This window comes from Arachis ipaensis, chromosome B8 (genome assembly GCF_059453495.1).
Source record: "Arachis ipaensis isolate K30076 ecotype BB chromosome B8, ASM5945349v1, whole genome shotgun sequence".
NCBI lineage: Eukaryota > Viridiplantae > Streptophyta > Magnoliopsida > Fabales > Fabaceae > Arachis > Arachis ipaensis.
In genome coordinates, this window is record NC_142443.1 from 127,642,017 (window position 1) to 127,657,931 (window position 15,915).

Below are 15,915 nucleotides of genomic sequence, written 5' to 3' on the forward strand. Positions count from 1 at the left end.
ACATTGAAGGAGAAGAACTTCTGTTAGCTTAGGTAGCTACGAGAACTCTGTGTCTTGCACTCTCACTCCTTGCTTCAAGCCCTGGCTGTTCTCCCTTATATAGAGGGGGAAGCCTCCACGGTTGAAATAAAAAAAACCAAGCTAAACTTCTTCTTCTTCATGCAAACCAGTTCGGCCAGAGAGAGAGAGGAGAGATAACCAAATGCAAAACCCAACATACAATTACCTCTAATCCTTTCTTGGTCACCAATCTTCATCAATCCGAGCCCTCCATCTTGCCTTGCCCTCCAAGACGGATTCCTAGCCCTTGATGAGTTATGATGATGACAGCTTCATCTGCTCCAACTCCTGTGGTGGTTGAGCAAAATCAGAGACAAGCCATCTCTCCAAGGATCTTCTTCTACTAACCGAAATCTTCTTCTTCCATTTTTGGTATGGAGAAGCTGAGATCTCTTCACCAAATCTTACCATAAATGATGAAAATCTCAGCCACAACATACTTTTTGTTTTCTTTTTCTGGCCATCATTACAATGGTCTTGTAACTTGCTTCTCCTTCTTTTCGGTGGCTAGGCTTAGCTTCCATTCTTTCTCTGTAAGGTGACCGAAAATGGAGAAGAGAGATGAGAGAGAAGAGAGAGTTGAAAGAAAAGCAATTAAATGAAATTGAACAAATTAATTAAAAATGAGTTGCTTTTACTTCTTTCTTTGCTGAGTAGTGTGTAGCATTAAGACCATCAATCAAATCAATGACAATTTCTCTCTCATGGTTCCCAATATAAGTTAATTCAAGTTAATTGAATTTGAAATCTACTACATGAGATCCGTTGGAAGCATAAGGCAAAGCATCTGCTCTCTCTCTCTCAATTGGTTTCGGATCAAGCATTGAGTTACCAACCAAAATTTGAGTTGGGCTACTAATAATGTTAATAGAATCTGGCCCAGCCAAGAATAATAATTCAGCCACACTTCTTTGAGTCCTTTTAATTGAGTCCTTGCACTAAATTTTTTTTAATTGGATCCCTACACTTTTTTTTTATTTAGGTCCCTATACCAATTCTTTTTTTTAGTTGGGTCCCTGTAAAATTAAGCCAATTACTACTAAGAGGGACTTAATTAAAAAAAAATTAGTACAAGGACTCAATTAAAAAGAAAAAAAGTATAGGGACCTAATTGAAAATTTCACGAAACTATAAGAACCAACAGAGTAATTAAACCATTATTAAATAGTAATAACAACCTAATTAACACAATTAATCCATACAACTTAATTAACATAGTCCATTACAAAATAGTTACAACAACTTAGTTAACACAATCAATCCATACAACTTAAATAACAACATCAAACACTTTATTTCCTCGCTGCTCACTTCACATCTTTGCATAACTTTTTGCACTTCTTGGCAATCCTGTTAAAAGCGGATAGGGGTATACCGATTCGCACTCCGACATGGAGGATCAGCTCTAAGATTGTAACTTTTACCTTTTTCACTTGTGGTTGTACCTATCAAAACACAACATATGTAAGATGCAAGTAATCATGTAGCACTTTATTATGTAATACAAATAGAAGTTCATCATGAATCTACCAATAAAAATTCATTATCAAATAGAAATTCATTATCAACATTTTATTTTACCTGCACTAGGTGCTGGATCATCGTCGCAGTCTTCATCATTTTGAGCGGCCGGCTCATCATCGACAGCATCGTCGTTGTCATCATCCTCATCCTCTGGATGGTCTACTAGGTAGTCATCAGTCTCATCATCAACTGCCTTATTACTCTCTTGAATCAGACTCATCGGAATACGTCTAGGTTTTCACTCTGTATAATCCCTCCCGCCGCTTCAGCACTCCTACTCGAGTCAACAGACATTCTGGCTCTAGAATTATCAGAGGAAGTGCGAACCCGAGGTCTCGAATCCAATGACCTTCGAACTGGATTAATACCACCCGGATGTACTTGATGGTCGGTGGGAATATCAACATAATTACCTGAATGTGAGTGACCCGGCCCCGGAGCCATGAAACCAAGCAGCTAACTGAATGAAGCTTGCTCCCCTGACTCAAACTATGGACTACCCCAATACTGTTGATGTACCGGGACTGACGCTGAAAAATAATCAGACGGATGCGTGTCAGGAATATATGGTGCAAAATACTCAACCCCCCTATTGTGCCGGTGGCGGTGGTGGTGGAGAACCTTCTGGATTCTCTTGAAATACAAGGTTCGACAATTGCAAGTGGGCACCGAATGCTTCTCGGTACCAATGCATGTAAATTTCAAATGGATAATGTAAAGGCACCAAGTCATCAGCAAGAATGTGACTATACCGATTGGTCCACTGCATCACCCAAAAAGAGTGGGTATCGGCCCAATCTTGATTCTTAGGCCCAATTAGAACTTCGCTGTGTGATGCACCTAGATCCCGCTCTTGATTAGGAACACCCTGTCTCAAGCCAAATTGCCTCCTGACTCTATCGGATGCATGTCACTCAATGCATTCAAAAGATATTAGCGGCATCGTGGCACTCCAAATAACCGAATTATGACGGATGTCTAAAGGAATCACATCTGGGTCAATGCCTCCAATGCCAGAAGCCTGCCAAACAAACTGGACACATCGAAACAGTCAGATGATTACAAAACAATTAATTCACTGACCAAACTAAATTCGGTACTAGTATTTTACAACATACATGTTCTTCTTGTAGATCATCTAACAACCTCCTGTAGTGCACAAGCGAATTATATCGGTAGGCATAGTTTTCACGATCCCAGTTACGCCACCTGCCATCAGACAATCCATTAGTTAACTTATTTTGTGGAAAACAAAATACAATTTCTAGAACTTCTTTCAATGCATACTTTAATCAAAATTACCTGTTTGCAATCGGAAACCCTCGAGGGTTGCCGGGAATCGGCGCAAGAAATGGTAGCCGAATCCAAGCCCAAGTAAGCAACAGTGTCAGTGGACCGTCCATCTCTTTGCAGTCGACACGAGTTACCCTACACAATGATCTATACAAGTGTGCCAGGCATGCCGAACCCCAACTAAATTGTATGATCCCAGCAAAGTTACGGAGCAAAAGTAAAAATTTCCAGTGCAGCGATGCACCCGACTTATCTCCAAACAGAATTGTCCCAAATAACAACATTATGTAACACTTTACATATATCTAAATGTGAACATCATCAGTCAACACTATACGATCTTTCAAACCTCTAAACCACGTTAATTTTATAAAACTTCTTCTACAGTCCGTCTTCCTCGGTACAACCCCAAATTGATGCAAGCACTCGGCCTCCAATGCCTCAAAACTACTCATGGTCGGTCCTGTAACCGGAAGACCATTTGTCAGCAGACCGAGAATTATTGCCACATCCTCCAAGGTCACGGCACACTCACCAACCGGAAAATAAAATGTGTGAGTCTCAGACCGTCATCTCTCAATCAGAGCATTAATCATTGCTGACTGACATTGGATAACTACAATCTGGAAAACATAATAAAATCCAGTGTCGCATAAGTGTGACTCAACAATTTGGTTGTATGGATCCGGCGGCTTTAAGTGATCACATATCAACATCCGTGAACCCTACAATATCACATTTCCGTTATAAGTACCAGTATAATATAACTATATTAATAAAAACACAATTATCTTTACATGTCCATTATAACTAATTACCGGCATAATTGCATTTCAAACATACATAGTAAATCTGTTATACAAAAATCCTTCAATCATATTTATTACCTTATAACAAAAATTAATTAACCTTAACTAACTAATCAGAATAATTTCACTACTGATAAATTATTTATTCATAGAACAAATATTTTTTTTTTCTTTTAACCTCTAATATTATTATTATTATTATTCATAAAACAACATACTAATTTTCCAATTTAGATTTAGTGTTTACTAATTTATGTTAAATTCAATTATTAATTATCATAAATAATTTATTAAATTTATATTATTAATCATAATAATTTATTAAACTCAATTACTAATACTAATACCAATAACAATATCTAATATCTACATATCTCATTCTCCTTCTTTCATTCACATTCATTCATTCTTTCATTTCATTTTATTTCATTTTAACCAACAATGATAAATAAACCCAAATCAACGGTACAGAGACTTATCATACATACATATATAATCCCTATTTTAATCTCTATTTCTAACCACTTAATAGTAACAATATCATACACACATACATGATTAATCTCTACTTAGTGCCATTATAATATATATTGCTAATAAAATCTAATATTATCACTATTATTATTATTATTATTATTAAATCAAATTATTAAAAAATAAAAATTTACATAACTAGGATGTCCAAGATAATTAACAATATAAAGCTCTAGTTGATTTACTTCTTTGATTTTTGGTCTTCTTGGCATTTGTCTTTCAATTTTTTTCGAGGTTTGTTGTGGTCCAACAATGGTGAATAATGGGCAAAGTTGTGAGGTTGGGGAGCATGAAGAGAGGGATATGAGAGTGAATGAAGGAGGGGGGAAACACTCGTATTTGGGGTATAGTGCAACGAAGCCAACCAAGGAAGCCATCTACATGCGCGCCACGTGGAAGGAGTACGCAAATCGGACCCACCGATTTGTGTACCGTCCGATTTCAGTGCTGCCAATCGGTCTGTCCGATTACTTCTGCACAGCCATCACAATTCGGTGATACACCATAGACTCCCATATCCCTGCTATACACCATTATTCCCTCCATATTAAAATTAAAAAACTCTTTCTGTCTCACAATTTTGGAAGAAAAGATAATGTTAAAAAAAATGTAATTATAAAAAATTGATAGGAATAAGAAAATGAAAAATAAAAAAAAAATAAATTATATCTCTTACTATTGTTTATGTATTCTTCTTAGTAAGAATGATACAAAATATATTAAATTTAATATTTTAGTAGTCAAAACACAATATCTGTACAAAAAACAAATGAAAAGATTAATTTAGAATGAAAAGATGTTACAAATTCACAAGTATTTTAGACAATTTCATTTAATGGAGCTCTCCAAATAATTTCCAAGATTGCATGTATGATTAAATTTAACCTAAGATTTTTTTTTTTTTCATTTTTCTTCTTTATTTTGCTACATCTTGTGTTGTTGCTTATTTCCGCTCTTTTTTCATTCTTTTGTATATTATTGTTACTATTTCATTGCTGCTGTTTCGTTTTCCAAAATGTTAGAATATACTTGGAATTAAATAAAAATAAGTTAGCAATTCAATCCAATAAAAGAGAATCTAATAAGAAATATCAAACAGTTTTACTAAAATCATGTGAGGGGCCTTAGAAGTTAGAACCTAAATCAATCTAAATTAAAAATCAATAAGAAAACCCTGCAATATTTTGAATTGAATTAAATTTTATTTCTAACAAATCCTAGCTATTGAACTTAACAAATCCTAGCTATTGAACTTGATGTTATGAGAGTGATTTCATCGAATCACACTACATTCGTTCTTAATATATAAAAGTAGATGGATAAGTTTATCGACATTACTTTTAAGACATAAGACATGTTTCTTCTTCTACTAATATCATGTCAGCAATATTATTTGTTTGGCAAAATTTTAGAATTTTCTACTCAATTTTTGTCAAATTACCTATTATTTTCAAATCAACAAAAAAAATATATATATACAAAAAAAAATAAAAAAACATCATAATTAAAAATTAATAGTGTCTAATCAAATTTGTAACCTACAAAGACATTTAATCCATATCCCTATATTTATTATATCTTACCGTTATAAACAATACAATAAGTTTATAACCCCCAATAATTAATTTCTATAAATAACTCATTAAATATAATAAACATCCATATTACAAATGTCATAATAATATTATTAATCATAATAAATTTTACGTTACAAATATTCAAATTTCATACTATTTGGCCTACTTATATAAGTCTCTTATCACTATTCCTTCAAATAATATCAAATTTAGTATAAAAAAATTATTTTCGAACTACACAATATCTCAAACTTACTCAATGGAGCATCATTCTTTGGACAATATTATCAAACAAACAGACAATTGGTTTATCAAAATTTGCATAGTTCGTCTATGAAAAATATTAACAACTACAAATGAAGAAAAGACACTTTGCTTAGAAATGATTATATTAGATAAAAAGGAGACAACTGCATTTGTGGCACATGTAATCAAACACCACAATATCCAACAACAAGGTAACTCTATATACTTTTTATAATCCCATCTATCAAATTATTAGTTACTAACCTAATACTTAGTTTAGATCAAAGTGCTACAACAATTTTTGTACTATTTGATGGCGAAGAAAAAAATTGTTAGGCACAACTGCTTCAAATCTAATGACACTTCAGAAAAATAATGGCATTGAAGCATCACTTGAAAAATTTGTAGAACCTTACACGTATATTTAAAGTCAAAGAAAATGATTTTAATCTCAAAAAAAGTTATCAACAATACACTGTTATCAAAACATTTGTTCTAACAAAAAATACTAACCTCAACACCCACTACAACAAATAAAACAGGTAATACTCCAAAAAAATCACTTATTTAAGACATCATTTTTATTTCTAATTTAAATTATTCATTGATTATAGGAACCAACTTTGCCAATACTGATATCATCAGACGAAGATCACACCCATCAAGAGATCAAGAAAAAAGAAAATCATACAAATTCAAGACACATCTTCAAAAGAAGAACATACATGCAAAGATGGAACAAACAATATAATAAAAAGTGCATACAACTCAACAATTCATAAAGAACATGTCTTTTCAAGAACCTACAACAGAAAGAAGAAAGCAACAACTCTAACAACAACCAATTAAAAAAAAAGAGGACGAACGCCACATAAGAAGACTAAGTCCATCAACTAAAACAAATGCAAAAATCAAACCACCAAATAAAAATATCACTTTGTACAATACCAACATCCAAATCTTTTATACTACAAATTATTTTAAATAAAACACCTTTCAAATTTAACTTTAGTTTACACATTTAATTTAATTATATAAAATATAGCAATTTTTAATATCTATTATATACTATTATTAATTTACCGTCCCATCTTGCGCATGGCGCAGGTCTCATTCTAGTTAACCATAATAAAGACTCGGATCCCAACATAAAAAACTAGGTACAATTAACATAACTCTCCCAAAAGTAAGCATAAGAGTCTAGTAAATGCTGACAATAACGCTTTTGATTGGATAACCAGCATCGTTTCACAAATCGGCTTCTTTAATCCCAAATATGAAAACAAGTATCCTCTTAACAATAGTTGGTTACATAACTCAAGGACTGAAGATTAAATATGATGATACTTTCTAGTCCCAAGAATCATAACTACACACCTCACTCAAAGTTTCCACCCTATAAACTTAGACTGGGCAAGAATTTTCTAACAATCTAAACCAACTAGTTTACTTTTCCTTTTCAAAATCTGGATGGATCAATTTGAATAATCAAAGCAAGCATGTGTCAACTAAGTTGGAACAACAAAAGTGGATTCTGCCATTGACGATATCACATGCCGCCTTCGCCTTTCAAATAGAAAAAACTGCATTAGACAAAGACATACAGTTTCATTGGCCATATGGTTTTTAAGGCATGTTCCTAACAATGTAGAAAGCTTTATAAACCAAACAACAACGATGACAACAACAAAGCCTTATGTGTTTAAAGTGCATTTATGCTTAAATCTCTTTTTAATATTTAATTTATGGATAAGACTTCATAAACTGAAACAGGAAATTTCAGAGACAAGTGATATAACAGCAATTAACAAGGACTGTGGCACCAATTACATTCAAAAGCACACACCCAGAACCAAAGAATGCGGAAAAAAAAAAATTAAAATTAAATGACAACCCGGCAGAGTTCACTATGCTGTGAGATTGTGCACCCTAAATATTATCATGCAAAATTTATAGTACTTTTCATATGAAGTATCGTTTCAACTGATTCCATCTCTAAAATGTCACAAGGCACCTCCTGATTACAATAAACTCGTTTGTTTACCAAGTTTGTTACCCTGTTTCATTATCCACAGGCCACAGAACTACATGAAGATGTTCAAAACCATGCTTAGTGCATTACTAATGAATGAAAGGATAAGACGACCAAGTTTTTTAATGCCATACAGACAATTTTATGGTAGTTGTCGACTTCCGAACACAATCCTAATCACAACCTATGTAGTGATTGGCAACAAAGGCAAATGCAGTGTTACACAACAGCTTAAGCAAAAAAAGTCTATATCTATATGTTTCTACACTTCAAAGCCTTGACTTCAAAAGCTAATAGACCCAACAAAAGAAAGGAAAAAAAATTTATAAATATTGACTTATTGTGTATATAAAATCAGAGTCATAAACTCAATAGCATCTGAAGAGAAATGAATGCACTATCAACTAAAATCGCTTGTTGAATGGAAATGTAAACTTACCTAGTTTGTAGAATCTTGGTTGCACTAACCATTTTTTTACTTTCGAGTTTCAATAAAGTACATATACAATATGATGAATGCATTTATACATGTTTTAAGTTGCTTATAGTAGAAAACTTATCATGTAAGCTTATTAGCTAATTGTTGATTATTGACTTATTTTAAAGTGACTTTTCAGGTTGAGAAAATAAGCTAAAAATGGATAGTTAGATAGGCTGTTATGATGAATTTATCCAATCTGTTTTATCGAGAAAACACAATCCAATCCTTTGAAAGCTTAAACATTTGTTTACAGCGACACAACATAAGCCCATTCAAGCAACTGCATCAGGCATCACATGTAACAGAAAATTTCAAAAAGCCATTGATGCATTCACTCAAATCAACGATAAGCCAAAAGTGGGAGTAAATGTAAGAAGCACGTGCTCCGAATAGTATAAGGGAAAAAAATTGACAAGAAAACATGATGCATGCATTCTCATAGATTACTAATTTATTTCATGAATGGCCAAACAAAGGGGTTTAAGGGGAGGGAGAAAGAAACTGCTACATGTGTATATATGAATGACCACTCCAAAACAGTTGCTTCCTGAATAACTAGCATAAACACTTAAACTGGTCTGACCAAGATTGTTGCAAGCCTTTCCTATGCAAAACTGAAAAACATTAAGATTCTTGATATTGTATCAACTTTGACAAAAAGGGCAACATAGAAACAAGAAGCAAAAAGTATTACAAAGAAGAAACAAAAATAGAACCCAGTACTCATTTGTCATAAAGATCATATCTGAATAACTAAGGAATTCGGAGACATGAAAGAGATAACAAACCTCTTCTTCCTTGGATACAATTGCTAGCAACACGCAGGTCTATAAGAAACAGCAGCAAAAATGTCAACCAAAAGAACCATAGCATTTTGGGGATCCACAAAAGCATTTCTTCCTTCCCTTGGATGAACTGCTACCCTCAGCATGACCAGAGCGGGTAACTCCATAATCATATGTTAACTCTGTCATCGGAGGAATGTGTCTTAGGGCAAAAAATGCAATGTGAAGGAAGGATTGATTGTTTTCATGATATACAACTGGCTGCCAGAAAACATTTGGGGAGCAACTATGATTCATGAATCTAGCCACGTTCCCAACATCTTTGGCGCTTATAATTAGATGGGATTGTATATCATAATCTTCATTGCCATCACTTGAAGCCCCGTCTTCCAGTAAGCTAGGTTCATAGTTCCACTTGAAAGGTTTAAAAATACGGCTTGTATCAAAAATGTACTCATTATCTCCTTCCACACTTAACTTGGCTCTGTCAACAACTTCTCCTGCATACTCACAAATAAAAGTACCAGCACGAATAGGATCCAATGATCGAAGACCCCACCCTCGATCCATCGTTTTGAACACTTCCATGTAATGCTTTAAACCAGACTGGGACACTCGATTTTTGCAATTCGGAAGACAACGACACATAGAGCCACATTCATGAACTAATGGCTTCCGACTTACTAGAAAACCATTTGCAATATATGGAAAATCACCAACATTTCTTTGAATGCAAGAGCAACTCAAATCTCCCGGGACACATGCTTTGTTACAATTGCATCCATGAGAAGACATAATTGAACCAAATGGTTTTGGGTTTTTGAGAGAATGAACGTAAGTGAAGAAACCAGGACCCTTTGCATTATCAACCTCATTGACAAGTGATACAGGAATACTCTCGATTCCTGAAGAGAGATCTTTAATAATAAGACCACTCCTTGAAAGGGTGCCTTCTTTCCATTTCTGAACTGATTTCCAAACAGCAAAAGCACTGGGCTGTTCAGGCAATCTTACAAACTTATACTTAAAAATGCCACCACCAGATTTCCCCCTTTCTATCCAAGAATCTTGGATTTTATACAAACCATCATAAACATATATTTTTGTGCTTTTGTTAGTAGCATCTTTCAGTCCACGGATGACTCTTACTTCATTATGCCGTTGTGAACTTTTATCCAAAGCAAGATTACCCCTTTGAAGCTTCTGATCAGTCGCATTCTTATCTTTCTTGTGGAAGTCACCCTGACCACTATATACCAAAATATCATTATCATCTGTATCATCATCATATTCTCCAGACGAAACAATGCTTAGAGCCAAAGGTTCCTCCTGAGATTCACATTTCATAGTCGCATAGTCAATTCCGCTCATTGTCTGTCCATGTAAGCCCACGAGACATAACTCCATTCGTAGGTAGAAAATGTCACCAATCTCAATCCCAGGCACTACTCCTATTCTCCTTCTCAGGTTCGTTCGAACCCCTCTGAGTGTCATAGTATTGCTAGCTCTTAAATCTGCACGCTTGATAACACCAGTCGTGTTCAATTCCTTGGCTTCTTCAAGTTGCAATAGCCTTCTTCGAAGAGCATCAAATGTCGTGAGTACAAAATTAACTGTCTCACGGTCAGCGTCACTCCTTTTTTCTAGACTAAGACTGATCGACGAAGACAATACAAAATCTGAATCTTGATTTACCCTGCTCCTCTTTTGGGATGATTTGTTGCCTTGTGAATTTGGTTCTGAACGCTTTTGGGCATTAGCAACACCATTGAACCCTTCAAATGATGAACCAGCATCCACATTAGGTCCACGTAGGTTTACTTCTTCAACTAGGGGGCTCCTATAGACCCGTAATGGAGTTGGAGCCGGTATGGATGTGTTAGATGACTTGCAACCACGCATATGTGGTGCCGTACAATTTTGGTCATTAACAACACCATTGAGCCCATCCACGGACGAAGAACCATCACCATTTCCTCCGTGCAGGGTTTCTTCTTCAACCAGAGGGCTCCTAAAGGACCTTAATGGAACCGGAGCTGGAATAGAACCAGGAGGTGGTTTGCTTCCACACATATCTGGTGCTGCATGGTTTCGGTCATTAGCAGCACCACTAAGCCCCTCCATTGATGAAGAACCATCACCATCAGCTCCACGTGGGGCTTCTTCTTCAACTACTGAACTCCTAAATGACCTTACTGGCGCAGGAGCTGGAACCGGAGCTGGAGCCGGAACCGGAGCTGGCGCGGGAGCAGGGGGTGCTCGAAATTCTTGATTTACACCCACGGGCAAAAATGGAGAAAATCCATATGGGGGCTGGGCAGATGTAGAACCTAGCGTAGATTCCGGGAACACTGGTGCCAAACTACGCAAGGGTTTAACATCTACAATCCCTAACTTATAAACAGAATCTGATGAGTTTTGACATAACCCTTCTTCCATTATTACAACCCTCCCTAACTTTCAATAAAGTAACAGTACAAGCAAGCTTCATAAGTTAAAAATTAGTCACCTTTGTTCTTCCTTCAAATTCACAACTTCATAAAGCAACTCAATTTGGAACATCTCGTCATTTTGCTGCAGAAAACCACAAAAAAAAAAAGTGTTAGAAAAGTACGGGAAAACGAAATCAAAGCAATAGGTCTCATTGAAACACATATAAAGAAGCAGTTTACGAGAATCTGAATATAAAACAGGAGAAATTTCAAACTTTTACCAAAAGAAGAATAAATCTTCGTGGTGCGAGAAAAGTGAGTAACTTGCAACAGATTCTTCTTCGTGCGAATAGAAAAGGAGAAGACGGCAGAGAAAATGAAATGAAAATACACCGTAACTTTTCAATTGTTGTGAGGAAAAGGAAGAGGAAGAGGGACAGATAACAATTAAACTAACTCGGCTTTTATTAAGCTTAGTTAGTTTAATTGGGGTTCAATCAAAATAATTAAATTATAATAAAATAACTATAACTAGTGTATTAAATTGAATGAAATGGCAATTTCAATTCAATATTTTATGAATTATATTTATTTATATTAGGTTAAATATTATATGTGTTATTTAGTAATTTTCTATCTCATTACAGCTATCTAATCAAATCTTTTTAAACATCAAACAATCCTAATACAATAAATATATAAATTGGTATAGTATGTCTAGAATTTTTTAAATAAACTAATCAATTTATAAAATTATTTTCTAAATTTTAATTGATTAAATTTTCAATTTCTCAAAAATATCATAGACTAAATTATTGTTTTATTTTACTGTAGTTTAATATGTTTAATTTTAATATGTTTAATATTTAAAAAATTAAAGACTAATTTATTTTTGTTTTCTTCAAATTGGATTTTGTTTTATACAAAATGAAAAAATACTACTCTATGATCTGTGTTGAGAGTTGACTTCTTTATAATAATTTTACAAAATTTCAGCTTAATATAACAAAGTTTTAATGACATTCTTAAAAGTTTTTAATTGAATTTATAGTAATACATATTAAGTATATATTTAATCAATAATGTTGAGATTTTACTCTTCACTATAATAAAATTATATATTCTTGTAGTTATGAAAATTTAACTATTTTTACTTATATCTTAAGTTTATACGCTGAAAACCTATAAAATATTAGTTAAAAATTTAAATATTAGTTATTCCACACATTGATATCTATGGAAAAGTTATCAAATTAGTTTTAAAAACTTCATATCATTGAGAAAAATAATTTTAAAAGATATAAATAATAGATAAATTTTTAAATAATTAAAAAATATGACAAAAAAATCATATTTTTAAAGTGACAAATAATTTTTATATTTAGCAAATGTGTTATCTCTTTGATCCGGACTTTTCTAAAAATATTTGGGGATAATTATTTAAAAAGTGCACACAAAAAATAAATCAAAATTTGATCTATATAATTTTTTAACTTTTTTTTAATTTTGATCATTTATAAAAAATAAAAATAAAAAAAATCACTTGCCATAAAATTATAAAATTTTGAATATAAAACTATCTTCCCTTTCTAACGTTATTTGCAAAAAATTAAATATATATTTAATATATGATTGTTTTAGTTATTTTTTAAAATTTTTAGTGAATTCATCTATCTTTATATCATTTAAAATTTTTTTGTCAGTAATATACACTTATAGATACTATTTTTATAATCAGAAAAGCTCTGCATACAAGCCATTAGGACTTGTATACTTTACAAGTTAATTAACGAATAAACCAAAAAAACGTGATGCAAGGTCTATATTCTTCTTCTTCCTCCTCCTCTTCTTCTTTTCTTTCGTTTCTTGCCTTCTCTTTCTCCTCCTTCTTCTTGTTGATGCACGTTCTTCTTCCTCTTCCTCTTCTTCTTCTTCTTCTTTTCTTTCGTTTCTTGCTTTCTCTTTCTCGTTCTTCTTCTTCTTGCACGTTCTTCTTCCTCTTCCTCTTTTTCTTTTTTTCTTTCGTTTCTTGTCTTCTCTTTCTCCTTCTTCTTCTTCTTCTTGCTGCACATTCTTCTTCCTCTTTCTGTTCTTCTTCTTCATTTACGTGTTTTTCTCTCTGTTTTCTTTCTTCGTTATTCTCGATTTCCATTGTTTTTTGACATCAAGCTCTGAAATCGTTTTTGAAGAAGAAGAAGTAGCAGAAGATGAGGAGGAGAAAGAGAAAGAGTTCTGAAATATGCATAAGGTGCACTTCAACGAATTTTGGGTGTATTTCTTAAATCCTTTGGGTGTATTTTTGTAATCCTTTGGATGTATTTCTATAATCGTTTGGGTGAATTCCTGTAACCGTTTGGGTATATTTCTGTAATTCTTTGGGTGTATTCTGTAATCGTTGGGGTGTATTTCTGTAATTGTTTGGATGTATTTCTGAAGTTTCATTATTTTCAAATTTGGCAAGAAAATTGTTTTCATGGAGGAAGAAGAAGAAGAGTCATGCATAGTGAGTAACGCACTTTGGAAACAGGAAGTTGTTGAATAACGTGCGTTTTATTTACTCTTGAATGTGAAAGTGTGTAATGCGTTAATTAAGTGTAATGCGTGTGTTTTATTGGACTTGTAAGACTTGTAAGCCAAAAAAACTTGTATGTGTAGCAGGCCTCAAATATAATTTACCTTGCAACTTAAACTTATATTAGAAAAACTTATTCAGCTCCAGCAAAATATCAAATTTCAAAAGTCAGTATACCCAAATCTGTAATGATTTTAATCAAATTTACAATAACAAACATTAATAAATAAACTACAAAATTTACTCTTTTAAGTCTAGGATTCGGTGGCCTTCTCTAATGAAAGAGCGCCGGTTACTCTTTTTAAAATATGGATAAAGTATATTTTATATGTATGAAGTTTGACAAAAAATTTAAAAATATTTTTAAATTTTATTTTATTTTAATTTTATTTTAAAATTTTTTTATTTGTATCAAATATATTTCTAACAATTAAAATTTAAAAAAAAATTAAGATCAATTCAACAACAATTTTATAAGAACAATTCTCAACATAAGTAAATTAAACATAATTTTTATACATTTTTGTTAGATTGCTCTTAAATTTTTTGTAAATTTAGCCATTGAGAATATATTTAATATAAATTAAAATTTTTTTAGACAAAATTAAAACAAAATAAAACTTAAGCGTATTTTTAAAACTTTTGTTAAGTTTCAGGAACAAAAAGTATACTTTATCTTTAAAATATTTAATTATTTACAAATATACCACATACATGATTTTAAAAAATTATAATATTTTTTTTTTATTTAGACTACGGATTCCTTACTCCATATTTTATTTAGGAGTATCGTAAACCCACCTAAAAATAATTATAAATTGAACCCTATTTTTTATTTTTGAAAAAATTAATAATTAAAAATTGACCCCTATATTTATTCTTTTTACACTTTTTTTTCTTTTTCTTTTTGATCCCAGGTTCAAAGTAGCGAGACATTTGTTCTTTTCGCCGCGCAACCCGCTTTTTTAATAGGTGTCGTTTTCACCCTATCTCTTCACTCATATTATCCAAAATAACCATTCGGGTACTGATTTTGGGGTTTATCAAGGATTGAACTCTTGACCTTTCGAATCTAGAGCTCTAATACCATATCATGAAACCACTCATTCCAAAAGCTTAAGCTTATAGAAAAAGGTAACACTAATGGTTATATCTCTAATACTGAATCGGACATCCCCAAACCTCCATTGTACACATTGTACAGATATTCCATTGGCTCCCTATACTTCCTCATATTTTATTGCTTCTTTCCAAACTCAAGTTCTATTTTACTTTATTTTGTTTTATTGCTTTTCTATGGCAATTTTTTTGTAAATTTGAATGAAGTTTAATTTCAATTTGTGCTTGATATATGTTAGAAGAAACTTTGTTTCAATTGTTTATCAGTGATTTATTTTTCTTCTATTTTTTTGGTTCATAAGTGTTGTTTCTTCTTATAATGGAACTATAATTATATATTAAAATAATTTTGAGTTAGCACTCAAGGTGTATTGGTATTATGAAATGTATATACCAGAAGGACCATGGTATTGTTGACGATTGGATTTTTGATGGTTTAAAATTTCACAAA

At 32.7% G+C, this 15,915-nt stretch overlaps 2 protein-coding genes across 6 annotated transcripts; both read right to left on the reverse strand.

Moving 5' to 3' along the window:
• Positions 1-1,350: 1,350 nt before the first annotated feature.
• Positions 1,351-3,595, reverse strand: LOC110265727 (serine/threonine-protein phosphatase 7 long form homolog). Of its 2 annotated transcripts, none has more exons than XM_021108940.2 (4): positions 2,887-3,595; positions 2,703-2,793; positions 1,642-2,617; positions 1,351-1,505 (listed from the first exon to the last, which is right to left on the reverse strand). In XM_021108940.2, exons 1-3 carry the CDS (start codon positions 3,159-3,161, stop codon positions 2,495-2,497), a joined length of 489 nt encoding a protein of 162 aa, XP_020964599.1. In that variant the 5' UTR covers positions 3,162-3,595; the 3' UTR covers positions 1,351-1,505; positions 1,642-2,494. Both variants share the same exon structure in this region, with proteins under 2 accessions (XP_020964599.1, XP_088352516.1).
• A 3,640-nt stretch (positions 3,596-7,235) lies between these two features.
• Positions 7,236-12,337, reverse strand: LOC107613332 (histone-lysine N-methyltransferase, H3 lysine-9 specific SUVH1). Of its 4 annotated transcripts, none has more exons than XR_002352932.2 (3): positions 12,055-12,337; positions 9,345-11,915; positions 7,236-7,609 (listed from the first exon to the last, which is right to left on the reverse strand). XR_002352932.2 is itself a non-coding variant. In XM_021109771.2 (2 exons), the coding sequence occupies exon 2, from the start codon at positions 11,778-11,780 to the stop codon at positions 9,408-9,410; it is 2,373 nt and encodes a 790-aa protein (XP_020965430.1). In that variant the 5' UTR covers positions 11,781-11,915; positions 12,055-12,211; the 3' UTR covers positions 8,965-9,407. The 4 variants fall into 4 exon arrangements, 1 of the variants encoding a protein (XP_020965430.1); XR_002352933.2 differs by having other exon boundaries at positions 7,236-7,626; positions 12,055-12,211; XR_015896185.1 differs by lacking the exon at positions 7,236-7,609 and adding an exon at positions 8,965-9,170 and having other exon boundaries at positions 12,055-12,211.
• Between the last annotated feature and the right edge of the window lie 3,578 nt (positions 12,338-15,915).